Consider the following 22,585-nt stretch of genomic DNA (forward strand, 5'->3'; position numbering starts at 1 on the left):
AGATTATCGTATTCACTGTAAAATCACACACTGGCATTCTACTTTTCAAATACGACTCTTCTGAGTTTGGTTAGTACAACTCAGCTCTCGAAAACATCATTACCCCTCAGCAAACTGGCAGACTGACTTTCGGAGGCTGCAAAGCTGAGACCCAGTTTTGGAACAAGGTGACTTCACCTAGTGCTGCCAGCCCAGCATGACTAAGCCAGCTGGCCCCATGGATCTTTGCTGCACAAGAGAGATGCTCGGGCATTCTTGGCAGCCGTGTGCCAGCCTTGCCCCTGCTTCTCATCCGGTCGCACTGGGATTGGGGGTTAAGAAAAGGGAATCAAATGTGACTTTCGTCTCGGGGGCTTTTCAGGCAGAGGCCCAGCAGAAGGGTTTTCAGTGGTGATGGAGAGTTTTCATCTCCCCAAGAACCCACAATTCAGTGACTGCAGTAAAGCAGCAGAGTGGCCAAGCCCTGGAGGCAATCTGCTTAAGACTTTAGTCATGACTTCTGAGAGGCTACAGGAGCCCTAGAAATATGCAGTGAATCGTTTCTAGAGAGACAACTACCTCCTATTCACCACCCTTTGATAACCTTCTGTCATTTAGCATCAGATTCCTTACAGAGGCTGAGAACAGTGTTATTTCAAAAAATTTCTCCTGCAGGTTCAAAATAATAATATCATGCTTCAAAATGAATAATTCCTTAATATCATCTAATACCAATCAGAATTTCCCAATTGTTCTAAGAATTGTCCTTTACACCTGTTTGTCCAAGCCAAGATCTAATCGAGAACATTACATCAACTTGTTATTTCCCTAAATCTCTATTAATATACAATACTCCCTTTTTTCATGGCACTGACTTGTTAAGAGAATGAGCCAATTATTCCATAAAATAACTCACCTTCTACATTTGTCTGCTTGATTCTTTGCAGTCCTAGCTTTTCCCCTCCCCTCTATACCTTGTGTTTGGGGTAAACTATAAGTTAGATCTAAAGCTTTGATTAGATTAAAGTTAAATGTTTTGACTAAAAGAAAAAATACAAATATCCTGGGTGATGTCAAATATTTCATATTGCCTCACATCACAAGACAATATTGTCTGGGCATTAGTGGTGCTAAGATTTGCACTGGATTGAGATGGTAACCTGATTTCTCCCATATGCAGTTCCCTTGCTCCCCTTGTGACCTAAAGAAGGAATCTGTACGGTGGTACTTTGGCACCATATGAATGTCCTATTCACCATCAATCATTTGTCTAAGGTTTTATCAGTAACTGATAATTCATATCTGAATCAATAATTTCCCTTGGAGTCTCCTTTTCTATGTAGGCAGGTTTTATGCTGCACTATTTACTAGTTATGACATGAAACAAGTCATTAGCTTCTTGAGTCTTAATTTCCTCACCTGTAAAACGGGTATAAAAATAGAACCAATCCACATGGTTGTTGGAAGTATTAGATGAGATAACCATGTATCCATGCTTTGCCCATGGCCTGGTGGCATGTGTGCAGGCAATAAGCATTGGATATTTTCTCATTGTGCTTTTCCTTATTTTGGTGGTGACAGCTTGCAAAAGCATTATCCATTTGTTGCCAGGCTCAAGTCCCTGAGGCAAATGACAACATATCTGATAAATTTGCTGCAAAGGAGTTGAGGCAGTTAGACTTTTGAAGAGAATTGACTTAACCCTTTTTTGAAAGGCAAATTGGAACTTGTTTCAAAGAAGGGCTGCTCAGATTAGTGTTTTCTAAGGCATGTTATAAGAACCAGGGCCTCTGACATGCTCCAGGGGAGGGTTCCATTGTTAGGATAACGTCTGGGGGATGCTGCCTGTTCTCTCCCACTCTTAAGGTTTCACTGTGCATATTATTAAGTTAAAGGTTCTGGAAATCATCTTAGGAAAGAAACCTGCCTAACTTTGTTTAGTCAAGTATTTTCTCATTTATTTGCCTTTGGACACTACCCATCCTGCCTCCGCCCTTTAAAACCATGTAACACATGTAAAAATTATATTGAGATGCCTTAGATTCTCCCAAAGGCTTGAATAAGAAGGTAGTCAAACTCATGAGCCGACTGCCAGTGTCTTGTTGGAGGGTATCTGCACTGACCTTTGGACCTGAAAAGCCATGCAAGCAAGAGGAGTTCTTAAGAGGTTTCATTTTCTTGTAGGTACAGGTAAGGCAGAAATTGGAGACCTCTTGGTAATTCAACAGCTAAACTCTCTTCCTTAGATTTTCTCCAAAGCCTATCAGGACTCCTAGAAGAACTGAATCCACCTGTTCTGTAGGTGTCCCACTGCCACTGAGACCTGCCTAAACTGGCAGGAATGAGTTCCTTGGGCCAATGCACAGAGACCTAAGGGCATAGGAGAGGGGGGTGTCATTGTTCAGAGGAAGAGCAGAGGATTTGGAGTCAAACTAACAGGGGTCAGTGTCTTAGCTCTGCCAGGTATGTGCCATGATCCCTGGGCAGATCCCTTGCCCTTTCTGAAATACAGTTTATTCAGCTATATAATAGGGACAGTTAAAGCACTTAGCTCAGATGGTTGTGAAATTCTTATTAGATATATAAAAGCATTTTTTAAAATATGAAGGGCTATATAAATGCTACTTAATTTAATTTTAATGTAAAGGGTATTCTTCATGGCACATATTTTGGGGGTCCACTAGCCCTTTCATTCATTCAAGTTGTCAAATATTTATTGAGCACTTACAGTGTACCAGGCACAGGGTTAGGTGCTAATATAGAGTACAGAATAAAGCAGACCTAGTCCCCGCCTTCTTGGAACTTACATTTCATAGTGGGAGACATATGATAAACAATTATACACACACAAATAAATATATATTTATATTCATCATAGTCTCCTCTCCCCAGGTGCTGATGTGATATTTTTTAAATGGGTATATTGTTTATAATCTATATAGATGCATTTTGAAGGTAATACCAATGAACCATTCACAGAAATTCAAAAAATGAAATTGTCAGTTTAAATAAAGAATAAGATTTTAAATGTGGAACTAGAAGAGCCCTTAGGAATAACTTATTTCAATCCCTTCATTTTATAGATGAGGAAAACTAGAACCCAGAATACTACAGAAATTTACCCAATTGTGTGTGTGTATGTGTGTGTGTGAGTGTGTGTGTGTGCGCGTGCACGCATGCATGCATGTGTGTGTATAAGAGATACAGAGACAGAGAGACCAGAGAGGAAGATCAGGGATCTTGAGGCAGGAGTTAGAATCCAGACTTCCCTTCCCCTAGTCAGTGCTTTCCACATTCCTGGGTTCCATATGAGAGGAGTTGTAAGAGTCTGTTTATAGAACAGTGAGTTATAATCATCACACTTTTTTTTTTTTTTTGCGGTACGCGGGCCTCTCACTGTTGTGGCTTCTCCCGTTGCGGAGCACAGCCTCCGGATGCACAGCCTCAGCGGCCATGGCTCACGGGCCCAGCCACTCCGCGGCATGTGGGAACTTCCCAGATCGGGGCACGAACCCGCGTCCCCTGCATCGGCAGGCGGACTCTCAACCACTGCGCCACCAGGGAAGCCCCCATCACACTTTTATACCGTGTGTTCCAATTTCTGGAAATTGGGGCACAGCACAGTTGATTTTTCCAAACTTTGCTCCATGAAACATTACTAGATGTTAATAGGTTATCACTTTTTAAATTTCTCGGTCACAGTAGTTTAGGAAACTGAATTCTCCCCCTATACACCCTACTTTAGAAACCCATAAATTCATATTGTGATTGTGAAAGATCATTCTGCAGTAAGGAAACCTCTTAAACTATGTATAGTTCAGCATTTCCCAAACTTATTTGACTACAGGATCTATTTTGAATTATTTAACAACGTGATTAATGTGCTGGGTGGGAAGTAGAGCCTTCGCATCAACTTGGTTGGCTACTTGGCAAAGTCTGTGAATGCCAATAGTAAACTAGATTAGATCACACAACTTTAAAAGGGGCAGTTTCTTGGGTCTTAGCATCTCAGGCTGACTGTGGGTGTATGAGCAGCACCTGGTAGGATGCATTTCCTTAAGTTGACCATATCCTTCTAACCAAGGACTGGAATGGAAAACAATGGAATCTTAATTAAAGAGTATTTTCTGATCCATTTTTGGAGGAAAGCAACCCTCTTTAAGTTTTTTTTTAATTATCATTTTCAGGCCTTCTAAAAATTATTATTATTTTTATTTTTAGGCATTCACAAGCCCAGCGTTCTTCAAAAGGGTGTGATGTCTTCGCTGGACATTCAAATAAGGTAGAAGGACATCTTGATTCTGAAGTAACAGTGTATCCTTATTACAGACTCATCCAAGTCCATGGTCGTGGTGCCTGTCTATGGCGACTTGGTCAGGCCATCCAAACATGCACTGTTAGTGATAGTTTGAAGGCTTTGAGACAAAAGCCCAGCTTGCTAAAGAATTTTGGTTCAGCAGAGAGACAGGGAGGTACAGTGAAGAGAGAATCAAAAGCCTGGGAATTTGCTGCTGAGAATAAATGCTAGCTGCTCCCTGAGGTGATTTGTCTGTGCACTCCACTCTCTACAGATGTTAGAGCCTCTTTTTGAGTAAGGACCTGAGGTTCTTTGGTAGCACTTTGATATCCTGCTCGAATTCAATATGTGAAATGGAGGCGTCTCTCTGTGACTTGGAGCCCACAGCAGGCTTTGAAGTCTGATCCAATTTTTACTGCCTACTATTTGATGTTGAAAGGATGAAATGAAGAAAATGTACAGTTTTTGCCAGTAACTCTGCTGAGCATATGTAAGATTAAAAAACAAAATCCTTTGGATGATATACTTAGAAATGTTAAGTAGATTAATACCTTCCTATAGGTTTTCTTTTTTCTTTCTTAGGGATAAAAATTAGTATAGGAGAAAATCAGCACATAGCTGTTTTCTATATGGACTATAATTAATTTAAGAGGGGGCTAGGTTGGCTTGTTCAAAGGAAGACATAAATGGATGAAGCAAAAGGTGTTGAGACTTTGCAGGTAATTGCCCCAAGGAGAGGACCTCTACTCAATTCTGCTGCAAGACACGTGCAACTAACCACATGACCCCAATATACTTAGATTTTTCCCTAGTACCATTGAGGTTAAGGGTCCCTTAGTTAAATGGAAGCCAAGTTCTAAGGCTGCCTCATCAGAGGATAAAAATAATGTTTCTTTTACTGGGTCTTTCTGAAGCACTCAGTTTCTGGGACTGAGTCTGTGTCTTCTCAGACATGCCATGCTGCTCCAGATCGCCCAGGACTGAGACCCTCGAGGGGAACCCCTGCAAAATCTGGTAAGAAGAACATTTTGCATTGCAAGCTGTTTCTACCATTTGCATGCTTTTGTACTTTTTAGTGAGTTGTTTAGGCAGGACTGTGTAGAAGGCAGATAGTAATATAACCTAATGTTAGCAGAAAGTTCAGGTTTGGGAAGCCATAAAGACTGGAAACAAAACTTGCATTAAAAGTAGCAGTTTATCACCCACCTGTGCCACTGAAGTTTACTTTTTTGAAGGAAGAAAATGAATATCAAAGGCCATACTTTTCCCTTTACTTGTAAGAACCTCAAATTAGGAAACCGCTTTAAAAGTTTATTTTCTAGTGCTCGCTTAGGCAGCACATATACTAAAATTGGAACAGTACAGAGAAGATTAGCGTGGCCCCTGCGCAAGGATGACACGCAAATTTGTGAAGCATTCCATATGTTTAAAAAACTTTATTTTCTTAAAGGAAAGATAAATAATTGACCAGCTTTCAGTGGAGCAGACAGTTCAGGGTCAAAATCTAGGGCTTGGTAAAGACTATGGATTTAGAGAGAAGTTCTGCCCTTTTGGCAACACGGCTGTTCTTTCAGCAAGAATGTAGACATCTTGCCACACTTTTATGGAAAATAGAATTTTTGGCCCCTTTTCTAAATTATTCGCTACAGAATATGGTAAAAAGTCAGTTTGGGGCCATATGTATGGCTATAATCAATACTTCTGGAAGATAAAATAGAAGCATGATCATAAGAAATATTTATGAACCAGGAAATACTAAGCACAAGGTGGATTCATTCCAAAGGAAAAAATCTTTTCAACTTAAAATACTAATACTACACTTACTGTCGACCTCATTTATTTTTCTGAAATATGCAGTAGTTTCTTAGGTTTCTCAAATTTTCTTCTTAGTCTGTTTTTCAGTGGCAAAGTAGTACAATATGAAGTGGGAAATGCGTAATAAATGTGTTAGGACCTTCAGTTCATACAAAGCAAACTCTTCAAGAGAGATGAGAGAGGATTAATGTATTACAGCAGAACCTTTTAAATGAATATGCCAAAAATGATAAAACTGTCCAATGGACTAATTTCCCCACAGCCAGATAGTGTTTAGGAATAAGGCCACATGAGGTACGGGTAGGAGTAGTGCAAAAAAGAAAATCAAGGAAAAAGATCGTGGGTGGAACAGAATCCATTATGCATGAATTTGGATGGCATTTTTCTCTATCCAAACAGACAATTTCTACCTTTTAATTGGGATATTTAGACCATTTACATCTAATGAGATTGTTGATATATTTTGGTTTATATCTATCATCTTGCTATTTGTTTTCCATGTGTCCCATCGGGTCTTTGTTCTCTTTTAGCATTCTACTTTAAAATACAAGTAAAAAGAAAATTTTAAAGCATGGTTGAGTAGCCAAAGGCACAGATTCTGGAGTCAGACCTGCCTGGATTCAAATCTCTGCTTTCTTGTGTAGTGTTAATAAAGCTATGTAACAACTCCTTACCTCAATAACTACACATGTAAAATAGGGAAATGGTAGTTCCTAGCCAAAGGGTTGTACTGAGGATTAAATAAGCTAGTAGGAGTAAAGGGCACAGCATGGTGTCTGGTTCAGAGTAAGGGTACATTATTGTGTCAGATGCTACAGTGGTATTTACTGCTACTGATACTATATAAATGCAAATTAAGTATAAAAAATGGGTAGAGAAATAAAGTTCTTACTGTAAGGCATTAAGTTTTGGTGGTATAGTTTAGGAGGAGTAAAAATATATTGCATTTTTAATTAACTACTAAAGAGACTTGTTGGATTATAATCATCTTTCCCTCTCTTTAGAAAAGTATCCCCAGAAGTCAAACTTTTTAATAAGTTTCACATCTGATTTGCTGTAAATGGTTCATATGCACTTTCCTGTCACAGTTGCTCCTTCCTTCCAATCTAGATGGTTTTCTGTTGGGTCTGCCACCACTACCATGACTTCTCCTTAAACTCTTGTAAACAGTATCCTAAGTGGTCTTCCTGCTTCCATTCTTTTCCTCCTTCAACTTCCCTCATGCGTAGGTACCTGAGGAGCTTTTCTAAAGCATACCCTGATCATAACATTCTCTTCCACTATAATCATCAGTGGCTCCCCATTGTTCCAGCATCATCTCTAAACTTCTTGGCATGACATACAAGGCTGTCTCTGTTCTGGTCCTAATCTTCCTTTCTAGCTCTATTGTCTGCTGATCTCGCTCCCTTATTCTGTGCTTCAGAATATCCAAACTACTCTCTATCCTTCACGCATGCCCAGTGTGTTCTTCCTCTCCTTTGTGATTTTGTTCATACTGCTCCCTGTGCCCCACCTGTCCTCCTTTACTGTTCATTCTGAGTCCTCTCCGTTCTTCAGAGTCCACAATGGCTTCCTCTGAGCCCTTTGACTTTCCTTTAGTACTTACTGCATTCTGCCTTGTATTACAGTTTTTTTGTTTTGTTTTGTTTGTTTGTTTGCGGTACGCGGGCCTCTCATTGTTGTGGCCTCTCCCGTTGCGGAGCACAGGCTCCGGACACGCAGGCTCAGCGGCCATGGCTCACGGGCCCAGCCGCTCCGTGGCATGTGGGATCTTCCCGGACCGGGGCACGAATCCGCGTCCCCTGCATCAGCAGGCAGACTCTCAACCACTGCGCCACCAGGGAAGCCCTACAGTTATTTTTATGCATCTACTAGATTTTAAACTCTCTGGGGTCCTATCTTTTCATTTCTGAATTCTCTCCTCGCAACCTAGCCTAGGTTCCCAAATTGAATTCTTGAGCATCCAAAGCTGTGATGAAATATAGTGGAAGCAAGAATGAAATGAAACTCTTGAGTAAATGAGTCAGAGAAAGTTTTAAACCGTATTTTTAATAATCCTGGAACAAAATAAAAGATCTTTTAGACACCCCCAAATAGGTAGAGCATACCGGTGGAACAAGTTAAAAAGATCCAAGTCGTTTCATTTTGTTGCTGTTGTTGTTCTGAGCAGGGGGAGAGGGAAGGAAGGCTTGGGCAGGAAAAAGCATTTATAAATCAGATTCCTCCTGACCTTAGAAGGCAACAAAGATGGATTGAACAACAAAAGTTTTCCAGTTTTGTTTATGTTTTCAAGGTGATAAGCTGCAAAACTAAGAGTATATTTATTCTGCAAGAGACATTTTAGCCAGTTGTACCTTTATATTTAATTCTTTGCCTTAAATGACCCGTTATTTCAATCCATGTTTCTATGAAAGCCTGAGAATATTATGACCTTTTCAGTTTTAAGAAAACACCAACATCCAACGATTTTGCCTTCTCTCTGGCCGTGAGTGCTAACTTCACTGTTTCATAAAGGGGTCTGGGGGATATGGGGGTGGGGGGAGGCAGGGAGTAAATCCAAAGTTGCTTAATCAGGCCATCTCTGCTTAGAGCAGGCAGGCGAAAGAGTGCAGATGTGGGGCTTGGACAAAAGCTGTCTTCTGCCCCTCAGAGAATCTCAGGAAGGTCCTTAACTGATCCATTTGAGATCAACTCATTCCTCACACGAGAGAGGAAAGCACAGTATATCCAGGAAGTTCATAGTACAAATCACTTTGCCACTGATCCAAGCAGAAATTATTTAATTGTACTCACAGGCATATATACAGACCTGATCTGGCTTTACTATGTAAAAATTTTCTCTTTTTTAAAATTTTTAAATTTATTTTATTTATTTATTTTTGGCTGCGTTGGGTCTTCCTTGCTGCGCGCGGGCTTTCTCTAGTCGCGGTGAGCGGGGGCTACTCTTTGTTGCGGTGCATGGGCTTCTCATTGCGGTGGCTTCTCTTGTAGAGGACAGGCTTCTAGGCTTGCAGGCTTCAGTAGTAGTGATTCGCAGGCACTAGAGCGCAGGCTCAGTAGTTGTGGTGCACAGGCTTAGCTGCTCCGCGGCATGTGGGATCTTCCCGGACCAGGGCTTGAACCCTTGTTCCCTGCATTGGCAGGCAGATTCTTAACCACTGCGCCACCAGGGAAGCCCAAAAATTTATTCTTTAACCATCTGTTCTTCTATTTATTTATTCAGCAAATATTTATTAACACTTACTAAGTGCCAGGAACTTTCCTGGGCCAGTGCCTCTCAAAACAGTTTTAAAAGACCCGTTTTGGGTTGGGTGTTTTAATTTCCAATGTGCACAGTCTGATACTTTTGTGAAATATAGTAAAAATGAATTACTAGGTAAATAATCACACATGTAGGTGTGGTGTCCGTATCAAATTGATCTAAACTTTTCAAAATTTCTTGCTCTAACTTAAATTACTCTAAATTTCTTTAGTGATCTATTGATAGTTGGGACCAGTAGCAAGAGTCAGCCTGCAGACCACACTTCAGTAGCACTGTTCCGGGCATGTGTGATACATCAGGGAACGACACGGTCAAAAAGTCCTGTCCTCATGATGCTACATTTTAGCAGAGGGACAATAAACAATAAGCATAATCCATGAGTCAGTTGTATGGGATGTTAGAAAGGCAAAGTATTATAGGGGAGAAAATACAGCAAGAGAGATTGGGCGTGGCCAAAGTGTGGAGGACGGTTTACTTTTAATAGGGTGGTCAGGGTGGGCTGCACTGAGAAGACTTGAAGGTGGTGAGCTAATTAGCCATGTGGATATCTAAGAGAAGAGCATTACAGGCAAAGGAAACAGCCGAGGCAGATGCCCTGAGGAGAGAGCGTGCGTGGAAAATGTGAAGAGTAGAAAGGAGCCCCGGTGATTGGAGCTGAGAGCAAGGAAGAGTATCATAGGGGGTGAGAAGCCAGCTGATGCAGGTCCTAACAGACACCCTGGGGATCTGATTAAAATGAAGGTTCTGATTCAGCAGGTCTGGGTGGCTCCTGAGATTCCTCAGTGCTAAGGAGCTTCCAGGTGTTGCTGACATTGTCCACATTTTGAGTAGCAAGGGTATAAACTCAGTGAATTGGGAGCGACTGGGTTGAGGATAGACTACAGACACTATCAATGTATGAGATATTCTATGTAAGTTACAGTTTCCAGGCAGCTGAAACTTTCTAAAACCTACAACTCGTTTTCATATTAAGTGTACTGAACAGTTCTCCTTATTCTCAGTGTCTCGGGACATGATTATTAACAACAGTTGTCACACTGGCTGTAATGCAGAGATCCTTGGAGACCATTGTGAAATGGGACCACCTACCCGTGCATTAAATGACCCTCAGCCATTATGATTTTTACTTAATGTGCCTAATTATTTTAACTTCCTTCTCTCTCAACACTAAGCTGGTGTTTCCTGCTATTGTTAATGTGCTCATTTTTTGTAACATACTTTCCTTCCACCTTCTCTCTTTTTCTCCTTGGTTGTGGCCTAAAAAAAAACAGGTTTTAAGCATTTTTTTCCCTGCATTTTATCAATTAAAAAAAGGGATCTGAGTGGGAGATGTGAGGAGATCCCAATGAATGAAAGAAAGGGAACTGCCAGAGATGTAGTAAGTATTGACTTTGGGCACATGCTAGGTGCTTTACCTGTATTTTCTTAGTGTGACATACACAAGTTTAGTTTAAGTTTGTGACCTGCTTGTTCAAGGACCGTCATTGCCTGCCCCTGGGTTTCCTGTGATACCTCACCTACATGAGGTAGTCCTGCCCTTGGTTATCTTCCCGTCTACAGGTAGTATAAATTATTTGTATTTTTTTTGAAGGTCAAAAAGTCATTGCATTTGCTAAGAGTAACTTTAACTACATGGCTTTTTAAAGATGGCGCCTAGTACATTTTTAGGGAGCTGGGGAGCAGGAGGTATTGTACCAGCCTCCCAAGGGGGTCCCAGTGGCAGCGTGCAGTGTCAGGGTGTGGTGGAGCCCCCTGCCCCTGCCAGAGCGTCTAATTTGGGGCTTTAGTGATCTGGTTTCAGATCTTTCTTCAGATTCGCTGAGCAAATCACACACCCTTTCTTTTACCCACTTCTCTAATGCCATCTACTTTGTTATTTGCCTATACCTTCCTCACTGCTCATCACTAAATTTTGTTGATCTTGGCAGAAGTTCAGCTATCAGAAAGCAAACTTGGTCTGTATTTTATCCTTGGAACTCTTAATCCTTAGGGTGGCCAAACATCTCAGTTTTCCCAGGACCGAAGGTTTTCCAAGATGTGGATTTTCGGAACTGTTCCAGGCAAACTGGGACAAGTTGGTCATCCTATAATAATACTGGAAGTTGAACTTGATTGGGCCGAGAACTAATTTTTTTAACTAGATCACTGTATCAGGCAAGACTGAGCCTTGGATCTGTGCTACAGAATCACCTCGCACTGCTGCCTGTGTTTGGAAGGGGATACAAGCAACTTGCCAAACCACAGCCACTGTGATCATAAAGGGCTCAGATGTCGCCCATTTGACAGGGAGAGCGTGTTCCTACAACAGAGACTCAAAGGCAACATAATCCCTGTCAGGAAAGCACATGGAAGCCAGACCCTATGGAGGCAAGGCTACTGGGCCTCCCTGTCCCGCGCCCAATGCCATGGCAGGAAGCCACACACAAGGCTTAGAGGCCACTCTTGTGCCCTCACATATGGGTCATCTCTGGTGTTTCGAATCCCTGCTCTTCTTGGCTCCCATATGGCTGATCCCTCTTTTCTTCTTGCCTGGGTACCACGGAATTCACCATAAACCCTCATCGTGAAGCCTCGGTCTCAGGACTTTTCTCAGTGAGATGGTAAAAGAACTACAGGCCTAGAGTTCTTACCTTTAGTGCGGGGGGTGGAGAAATACACCTCTTTGTTAAAGGAGCATTTTTAGGCCGGTGATTCTCAACCTTCAGTAAATGTCAGTGTCACCCAGAGCACTTGTGAAGACACAAGTTGCCGGCCCATTCCATAGTTTCCGATTTTGGGTGGGGTATGGGAGAGGGGGGATTTGTATTTCTATCATGTTTCCAGGTGATGTGGTGCTGCTCGTTGGGGAACTGCCCTTTGAGAACCACATCCCCTATCTCTATGATACTATATTGAATCAGAAAAAGTGAACTTTATATATATGGCTTTCTATTCTTTCACTTAACAGACACTTACCAAGCACCTACTGTATGCCAAACACAGCCCTGGCAGTGAAGTAAGACACTTAAGAGACAAATGCAATTCTAATGGCTGGGTCTTTGCAGCTGTTATTTTCCAAAGCAGGTTTGGTGACATATGTGTCCACATTTATCTCAAGTGGTCTCATTAAATTCTCAGGAAGTTGTCAAGAACAAAGTTTCATTTACTTGTAACTTTGCTATAGAGGAGGAAGAGGGGAGTGTTCCAGACTTTTAAAAGTGTCTCAATTTCTAAAATTATTAGAAATTACTGCCTTTAAAAGATATTTCTATTTTATAAACTCTACTGCCTCTGCTAGCCTCCCGCAAGGCAAAAGTGCTCAAAACACTACCAGATCTGAATATTTGCTTGTACCTCTAATATGTATGTCGTTGCCATAGCGTTTGTGTCCTGGCTTTTTGCAAAAGAATTTAGGCAAGGCCAACATAAGGAATGCATGGTTTGAGGCTTGAAGGCATGAGGGCAGAGGAATGGAAGGAGAAAGAGGAGAGACTATAGTTCTCCTGATCCCAAATTTAATTTCTAACCTATAGCCCCATTTATATTAATCACACACCTTCCCTATTCTGTTTAAAAGACCTTCCTCATTTTACTAGACCTTGTCCATGTCTTGCTTAATTTTGTAATTTTGGAGAATGCAGAGCGCTTGGGTCGTCGATTGCAGTCATGGCCGTTTACGCCAGCTGAGGCTTCTGTGCAAAATTGTGGCTTTCTACAGGAACCATATACGGTACCTACCAAGAGGCAAAGATTCCTTTTGGCAAAGCATTTTCCCTGAAATTTGGGGGTGTGGAGGATAAGGAAGAAGGGATGCGGTCCACATAGGTCAGCACTGCATCCACCCCTCAGCCAGCTGAGTCAGTGAGATTTGGACTCCACGGGAGGAGTTGAGGCTGGAGGGGAAAGTGGCTGCCACTGTGAGGGCTGGTAGGTAGAAGCCATGAGGTCATTTGTCAGCCACAATTCTTAAGGTCACATACCTCAGGGACAGCCTTGTGACAGCCTTTTCTCATTCTTGCAGCTCATTAAAGCCTGTTACAAAGTTGGATAGTTTGGGGACATTATTTCTGCTTAGATTGTTACTGCAAACATTTCTGAGGAGGGTTCAGCAGAAACTTTTAAGGTGCTTTCCTGAGTGCATTAGGTCAGGATGCCCTCTTTGCTGATGCCCAGTTAGGTTCTGGCATTGACCCAGGATGTCAGGAGCGTAGCTGCCAAACAACGCAGGGCAGGGGTGGGGGCATGTGTGAGTCAAGTTAGGGTGCTTGGCTTTCAGAATTGGACGTTGATGGCATGGCTGTAAAACGTGCCGAGAGGAATTTTATTTTTACATTCTTTTCTTACTCGATGTATTTGAAACTGCACAAATTCACTGTTAACCTTGGCTGCCTCATTTCTTTCATTTTAAAGGATTCTTTTCAACTTTAAAATGAAACATAGTTGTGTAGTAGGCATGGAGTGATTTTTCTTTTTTACTTTTATTTGTTTTCCAAGATTGGGAGTAATAAATTTTTTGAGTTTTTTTTTTAATTAATACTGTTCTTTAATAGTTTTGGGTTTTTAGAAAAACTGAGCGCAAAGTATTGAGTTCCCATACACTCCCTTACCTCTCCCTCTCCCCCCAGTTTCCCCTATTATTAATATCTTGCATTAGTGTGGCTTGTTTGTTCACAATGATGAGCCAATATTGATCTATTATTATTAACAAGGTCCACAATTCACATTAAGGTTCACTCTTGTGTCGTACAGTCTGTGAGTTTTGACAAATATGTAATGACATGTATCCATCATTGCAGTGTCAGACAGAATAGTTTTATTTGCCTAACAATCCCCTGTGCTCCACCTGTTCATCCCTTCCTCTTTTTCCTTAGGCTCCTGGCAACCACTGATTTCTATTTTTTTTTTTTTTTTTACTGTCTTCATAGTTTTGCCATTTCCAGAATGTCATGAAGTTGGAATCACACATATTATACATCAGTATATAGCCTTTTCAGATTGACTTCTTTCCATTAGCAATATGCGTTTTAGATTCCTCCATGTCTTTACATGGTTTGATAGTTTATTTCTTTTTAATTGCTGAAAACAATCTATTATATGGACGTACCACAATTTGTTCACCAATTCACCTACTGAAGGACATCTTGGTTGCTTCCAAGTTTTGGCAATTATGAATAAAGCTGTTATAAACTTTTTTGTGTGGACATAGGTTTTCGACTCCTTTGGGTAAATACCAAAACGTGTGATTGCTAGATAATATGATAAGAGTACCTGTTTAGTTTTATAAGAAACTGCCCAACTGTCTTCCAAAATGACTACACCATTTTGCATTCCCACCAGCAATGAACGAGAGTTCCTGTTGTTCCTCATCCTCGCCAGCATTTGGTGTCGTCAGTGTTCTGGCTTTTTGCCATTTTAATAGGTGTGCAGTGGTACCTCATTGTGGTTTTAATTTGTATTTCCCTGATGTGGAGCATATTTTCATATGCTTATTTGCTATCTGTATAACTTCTTTGGTGAAGTGTCTGTTCACATCTTTTGCCTGTTTTTAAGTTGTGTTGTTCGTTTTCTTATTTGGAGGGTTTAAGAGTTCTTTGCATATTTCTGATACCGATCCTGTGTGAGATATGTGTTTTGCAAATATTTCTCCCAGTCTGGGGCTTGTCTTTTCATTCTCTTAACAGTGTGTTTTGTGGAGCAGTAATGAATTTTTTATGTATATAATCAGGGAGAAAAGTGTTTTTAAATAAACCTGGCTCTCATCTTAGTATAGTACCCACTCCCTTTCCCAGAAAAGGAAACAGCCTGAGAGGAACAAAGTGGTTGGTTGTTCAGTAATTGAATATTTGAGGACCGTGACATGAGTGTGTTCCCTAAATTAAATGTAATCAAGTCTAAGTGTTATAGGGAGGCAAGAGAGACATAGTCCAAAATTAAATGAGGGGGAAAACACTGTGGTTTTACAACTGTTTGTAGAACCATGGTAAGATTTTTCTCTGTTTTCATTTTTATTTGACTCTCTTTTAAGTAACTAGAACTCCTAGAATGACCAGGACGATTCTGGGGTTGTCTGCTTCCAGTAAAAACTGTACTTAGCAAGAGAGAAATTGTCGGTTTAAGTTCAAAGAGGGCTGGGAGAGAGTGAAATGTACCTTTATTACCCATTCATTCAGGTACTCAATCAGCTGATGTTTACTGAGCAGTTATTAAGTGGTGGGTGCTATATTGGGTGCTGGTGGTATATAATGCAGCAAGATCCAGGCTTGCCCTGTGGGTTTACAGTCCTAGGGAGAAATGGATAAGTAAACCTAAAATCAAATCTCCTTCAGCCAGGGTGTTAGTAAGATCGAGCCTTGGGTGACCCCTGGAGTTGTTCTATGACAGGGATACCTTCGTGGTCTCATGGGAGCAGAGAAGGGTCAGTGGACTGACACCAAAGCTGAGAACTGAAGGGGAATCAAGAACCAGCCAGGCAAAGAGTGAAAGATGTTTCTGGCCCTCTGCCTGTTCCCTCTTCACACCAGGAAAAGCTCACACATGAGAGATATCAGATTGTGGTTGTTTTGTTTTTAGCCTAGTTTTAAATTCTGAAATGTAACATGCTGACAGAAAAAAAAAAGGTTTAAAAAAGAGATGGACAGCATAATGAATTATTATAAAGTCCCTGCACAATTACAGCTGAGATCAGAAGAGAGAACTTGCAGCACCTCAGAGCCTTCTGCTACCCTTTCCTGATGCTGACTGTCCTCCTCCTCCCTAGAGGTCACCCCTAAGTATGCATCCTAAATATCATAGTTTCATTTGGCCTGCTTTTCAGCTTTGTATAACTGGAATCACACAGTATATATTCTTTGGTTTCTAGCTTTTACTTCTTCTTTTTTTCTTAACATAATATTTTAAGATTAACGTGTTTGTTTTCAATGCTGTACAGTATCCCATTTTATGAATCCATTCTTGTGTCGCTGGGCATCTGGTTGAGATCCTTTTGCTCAACCGTCTCATTTTACAGATGAGAAAACTGAGTCCCAGTTGGTCAACCCAGAGCTAGAACCCAGCCCAAAGCTGTGTTCTAGGGAGAAATCAAGGAAGTGATGCCTCTGGACCAGCTCTTAGGGCCCAGATCATTCTTTTTTTTTTTGCGGTACGCCGGCCTCTCACTGTTGTGGCCTCTCCCGTTGCGGAGCACAGGCTCCGGATGCGCAGGCTCAGCGGCCATGGCTCACGGGCCCAGCCGTTCTGCGGCATGTGGGATCCTCCCGGACTGGGGCACGAACCCATGTCCCCTGCATCGGCAGGCGGACTCTCAACCACTGCGCCACCAGGGAAGCCCCCAGATCATTCTTGATGGTACTTTGGATGGCCATTTTAGCCTCTTAAATGTATTTTCCTCTTTGCTCTTCAGAGGAACAGAGAAAAATAGAAACCTCAAGGGGCTGAACACTTAGCTGTATGTTCAGTTGTAGACTCTGAAGTCTGCTACATTACACTCAAGTTATTTGACGGTTTGTTCCTGGCCAGAGTTTAGGACGTCATGGGCTCTATCCTGATTAGGCTCAAAGGCAGGAAGGCAAAATAAGGAACATAAAGCCATGCCTGGGGGATTATTGGCATTAGGTGTAAGTGTTTTGTTTAGCTCAGACTGCTGCTGGATTTAGATTAAAATTACTTGTGATTTAAAAAAGGGAACAGATACATTTTTTATAAAACTGTGAATATGAAGTTGGGATAATGACAGGAGGGAGAAGTTCAAGATAAACAATTGATATTAAATGAGTCCACAGATTTTCTCCCAACTCAGAACAATCCACAGCGATCTCCTGATCACCTGCAAGTCACTGTACTCTATCCTAAACCAAAGCCTTCCTGAGCTCTGCCCACCACCCCAAACCTGTCCACTCCCACATTTTGCCCATATTTCCACTGCTTTGCTAGTACTTAAGCCTTTTATTACACTGAACTTTCCTGCTCTGTGATCTGTGTTCCTAGGATGTGTGTGTGTGTGTGTGTGTGTGTGTGTTGAAGACACTCTGGCAGCTTTGAGGGAACTCTGGGTCAGAACTTTGTCCTTCAAAAATAAGATGCCAGATTATGGGCTTAATGCATGAGAATAGAGCCTGGCATATGTAAAGCACCTAATAAATGTTTAGCTGCTGCTGCTGCCATTTCTCCCTCCTGAAATGAGAATCACTTCTGAAAGCACTTAATTTTCAAGTTAACAACTCCTTCCTTCCTTCTATTCAAATTGTCAAGTCTTATGGAGTGTGCTAAGATTTCTAGAAACTGCATTTGTTTTTTTCTCGATGCCACCACGAGTCCTAAGAGTTTATCACCTTGGAACTTCACCACATTTAAAAAGCGTGGGACTAATTTGTTGGTATTTTCTGTGGCAATTTGTATAATGGGAAGGAGTCATGTTTCAGTAATCCACCTAAATGGTATAAGGACTATTTAGAGCTCCCACCGACTCAGAGCCCCATTTCCTTTCTCTGCTGTGCAGAGGGTCTGTTAAGCCTGCTTGGCGGTCGGTAGTTAGAACAACCAGTCTACCCAGACACTAGGCTGGGTTTGTCTGACCTAATATACACAAAGATCAGTGGTCCCAAAGGAACACTTCCTTTTTAAAGGAAGAAATTAATGATATCCCTTTTCATTACACTGGTGCCGGGAATTTTCTCTAAGCAGCCTCTTTTAAAGAACAAATTCAAACAGGCCCCAGAAACAAATGCAAGAGATCTACAAAGCTCTTAAGGGATGAGTTTACACACTATCCTAATTTCAAAGGAGAAGTTTTGATGCCAGCACACAATGGCTGGGCTCTCCCAGTGGGCACACACCAACTTTAAATGCCAAACTCTGCATTTGTGCAGAAATCAGATAAGTGCAAAGAGCTCTAAGCTTGTTTCAGCTCTTAACTGAGATGTCCTCCAAAAGGACAGTTTGCATGCTAACTTATTACCCAGGGTCTGAATGTTTGGGGTATGGGTGGGGGACAGAGCATCCAAGGATCCACTCCAAATCTCCAAGGGTCAAATTACAAAGTGTCCGTTCTGTTTGCCGTTCACTGCTATATTTATCCACACCCAGAGCAGTCCAGCTCACAGCCTCACACTTGCACTCTGCCCTCTGATCTTCAACTTGGGCTGCCGTCTGGGGTCCAGGCCCTTCTCATGTGTTGTGGGCTGCCATTCTTTGTTCTAGACTGCATCCCCTTACTCAGCTTATTAATGGAGCCTCCACTTCATGTAGCAGTTTCTGCGGAGCACTGTGGGAAAGCACTGGCAAAAAGTACATCACATTATCTCTCCCCATAAAGGGGGAGTTAAAATAGATGCTCCCTCCAACCCACCACGCTGAGCAAATTATTTGATGAACAACCTGTAAATAATTGCTGAATGATTAGAGGATTGAACACACACTGCATAAAAGTTTTGCTTACATTATCTGTAACCACTGAATTATAAATATTGACCTTAGAGTGATTATCTTCTCTCTAGCACTCCTGACAAATGGTCATGCAGGCTGATTTCATGCATTCTTTTGCAGACTTTTTTATATCCTGAGCCCCCTTGAGAAGCTGATGTAATCCACGCCCCCTAAACCCAGAAAAATGGACAAATGCACAACTGCACCATTTTGCGCATAATGTCAAGGACTTCCTGAACATCTTCATGGTTCCATAAGGGTCTACATCACACATTAAGAATCTCTATACCAGTGAGAGTAGCTGACTAATTTTGAAGATTTATCAATTTTATGGTTAGAAAGCTTGATAGAAGTGCTTTTCTTCTTGCTTCGCAGTAACAGAACAATTTAAAAAAAAAATGGCTACTTCCTTTTCCACGTGGTAGTTCTTCAAATATTTGTAGATTGTCATAGGTTTCTCAGTGAGACTTCTCTTTGGGGCCTTTGACAGTATAATTCATCAAATAACCCTTAAAAGCTATGGCCACATTAGGAAATTTTTGTGCCAGGATCTCAGGCCTTGGGTCTAGAAGACATGCATGCAATCCAAAAAAGATAGGGGTGTAGTTCTCAAAAATGCCAAGGTAGGTTGCTATAGTATTTTCCTTCTTCATTAAAATAAAACAGAACAAAACAAAACAACTGATCCCTTTAAAAAAAAATTTTAAACCTCAGAATTCTCTAAAAGACTAAAACATTGAGCTCTGTTTATTTCTCCATCACCTTAACTCTTTTTTTTTTCTTTTTAAGATGTTGGGGGTAGGAGTTTAGGAATTTATTTATTTATTTTTGCTGTGTTAGGTCTTCATTTCTGTGCGAGGGCTTTCTCTAGTTGTGGCAAGTGGGGCCACTCTTCATCACGGTGCACGGGCCTCTCACTATCGCAGCCTCTCTTGTTGGGGAGCACAGGCTCCAGACACGCAGGCTCAGTAGTTGTGGCTCACGGGCCTAGTTGCTCCGCGGCATGTGGGATCCTCCCAGACCAGGGCTCAAACCCGTGTCCCCTGCATTAGCAGGCAGATTCTCAACCACTGCGCCACCAGGGAAGCCCACCTTAACTCTTTTTTTAATTAAAAAATATTACTTAGGGGACTTCCCTAGCGGTCCAGTGGTTAAGACTTTGCCTTCCAATGCAGGGGGTGCAGGTTCGATCCCTGGTCAGGGAGGTAAGCTCCCACATGCCTCCTGGCCAAAAAAACAAAACATGAAACAGAAGCAATATTGTAACAAATTCAATAAAGACTTTAAAAATGGTCCATATCAAAAAAAAATCTTTAAAAGAATATATTACTTAGCTATTGCTCAATTTTCCATACTTAATAGAGAGAGAAGGAGAATTCTTAGTAGAATTCTGGACTGAAAGATGGAACATAAAGATTGAGATAAAATCATTTTACTTTGAATTCCCTGCAAAGTGGGGCTAATATTTTCTGAGCCACTTGTAAATGCTCAGATACTTGATGCACAGCATACATTAGTATTTTTGCTCTCCTTGAAAGCAGTTACTTCCTGCTTCTCATTAATATCAATCTGAACTTAGATGTTACCCTATTTTGACTTCATAGGCCACTAATTTTATAAAAGTATTAACGGTCCCAGAAATCTCATATGTTGTATTTTAAGAGTTTTAAAATCGTGCTTGGTTTTTTTCTTTCATTGAAGGCTGAATTATAACTAGATAGAATTTAGGAAGAATCAAGATACAGATAAAACAATAACAAAGCCTCATAAAACCCCCAAATAACCAAAACAAACTTGACTGAATGTCTAGAGATGAGGTATTTGACTTGGTTTTAGGCAGTCAGTTAGCCATCACTAAAAAATGAGTAGGTTGGACCAAGTCATGCCTGAATTCCCTAAACTTACAAGATTCTATGTAAGTAAGTTCAAGAAATATATCAGACAGAATCCCAGGAGGAAGTAGATTGCACACTCAAATTAGGATAGATTGGGTTTTGCTTAATAAAGGGATTATTTTAAAAGGTTATGGGCAGGATATAAGGAAACTATAAAGGATAGTAAGGATAGTATGGTACCCTGGGGGCTAATGAGAGTGGAGCAGTTAGCACATACACCTAAAAGACAAGGAAAGGTCATGGCATCTGGAACCCAGAAGGAAAGATCCATGTGAGTAGAAGGGCCTTGAGAAGAGAGATGACCTTCAGTCAAGAACACAGTCAACACAAGACAACCACACAGGAAGGAAGCTGTGAAATAAGAGAGAGTGTTTTATTTCTCTTTCCTCACCTTCTTCCTTCCTTCTGATGTCCTGCTAGGGCTCTTCATTGGCCAAGCCACTGGGAAGCCAGAGTCCTCCATATAGGTCAGCTTTTGGGTCAGAGAACATGGTAGAAATAGGGGGAGAATGGATCTACTGGGAAGAAATGCTACACCATTTAAAAGGATCCAATATAACTTCAGTTCCTAATAAAAAATTCACATTCTCTTTCACAGAGATGAAAGATACTTCTTTGGAATATATTTTTTAAAATAGTGCCTTAGTCAGGGATTGTTCTCTGCTTAAATAAGAGACACTGGAACACAGTGACTTCAGTAGATAAATGTTCATTTTCCTCATGCCACCAGAACTCCAGAGGGTAGGCAGTTTTTGGTATTGATTCAGGATATCAAGAATGTCAGGCAAGGCCAAGCCTCTGCAATTCTCTTGGCTTTTTTTTCATGGTCTCAAGATGGCTGCTGGAGCTCCAGCCATCGTGGCTGCATTCTTTGTGAAAGGACTAAAAGGATTTTCCTAGAGGCCCTATGCAGTGCCTTCTGTTTACATCTCATGGCCCTCCTTTATCTGCAGGAGAACCTAAAAAAAAACATTTAAGTTGATCATGTTGTTGCCCCTATGATATAAGTGTTCTATTGGGAAAGAAGCAAGAAATAATGAGTGTTGAGTAGACACTAATATTGTCTACCCAAGACAGAATTTAATCATCTCAGGTGCATATGCTAAGGACATAGTTTCAAAGGACATAGTTTCATGCTGGTTTCTGATCTGGGGAATTTTCAAGTCATATGAATCAAATATTCCCTCCTGAATGATCAGATTTAGCCTCCGATCTTTCTTCATGGAATACCAAGGCCTGCAGTAAAGAGAAAGGCCACTTATAAGAGATGGCTATAAAATTCTAAGGCAGATTTTCAAGTGTGTCTTTGAAACAGTTTGTCCAAACAAAATGAAACTATTTCTGGCAGAGTCTAGAAATGGGAGAAATGGAAAAGACACACTTGGTTAGCATGCTGGTAGAAGTATAAAGGAACAATTTTTGTGCAGAAATATTTTGCAGTGTATATTGAGGGACTTTTAAAAATGGTCAGATCCTTTATCCCAATAATTTACTCATAATCTGCCTTTTAAAAAGTCTAGAAAAAGTTAAGAGAACTAAATAAATTTGATACCGCTATATTGTGGAATAATATATAACTATTAAAATTATATTACATTATATAAATGCATTTATGATAGCATAGGAGAATTGGTTTTATTATCATATTAGCCTAAGGTTCTGCTGCAGTTTTTCTTGAGTATTTTAATTCTCTAGGTCTCCCTTTCCTTTAATATCCAACCGAAATGTCTGGAGCCCCCATCCTAGTATTAACAGTAGGATTTATACCCTCTACTCCATTGCTGCTCGTCAAACAAACAAACACCCCTTCAGAAAGAAATTGACCAAGAGTTTTAAAGGGACGTTCATAAAAGGAAAAAATACAAATGACCTATGACTATATGCAAAAATGTTCAACCTCAAAATTTAATAAGAGAAATGAAAATTTCTCTCACTTAT

General features: G+C 41.0%; 1 protein-coding gene across 1 annotated transcript in view; it reads left to right on the top strand.

The window, feature by feature from the left end:
- The window catches only part of MYO3B (myosin IIIB), a gene marked incomplete at both ends in the record, with an annotated part of 388,194 nt that overhangs the window by 303,076 nt on the left and 62,533 nt on the right, over positions 1-22,585 (top strand). The window contains 2 exons of the mRNA XM_082841630.1: positions 4,201-4,261; positions 5,227-5,290. Of these exons, the coding sequence (XP_082697756.1) occupies positions 4,201-4,261; positions 5,227-5,290 (125 nt within the window). The remainder of the gene's footprint in view (positions 1-4,200; positions 4,262-5,226; positions 5,291-22,585) is intronic.

Source organism: Leucopleurus acutus (genome assembly GCF_964270905.1).
Source record: "Leucopleurus acutus genome assembly, chromosome: 6".
Lineage (NCBI taxonomy): Eukaryota > Metazoa > Chordata > Mammalia > Artiodactyla > Delphinidae > Leucopleurus > Leucopleurus acutus.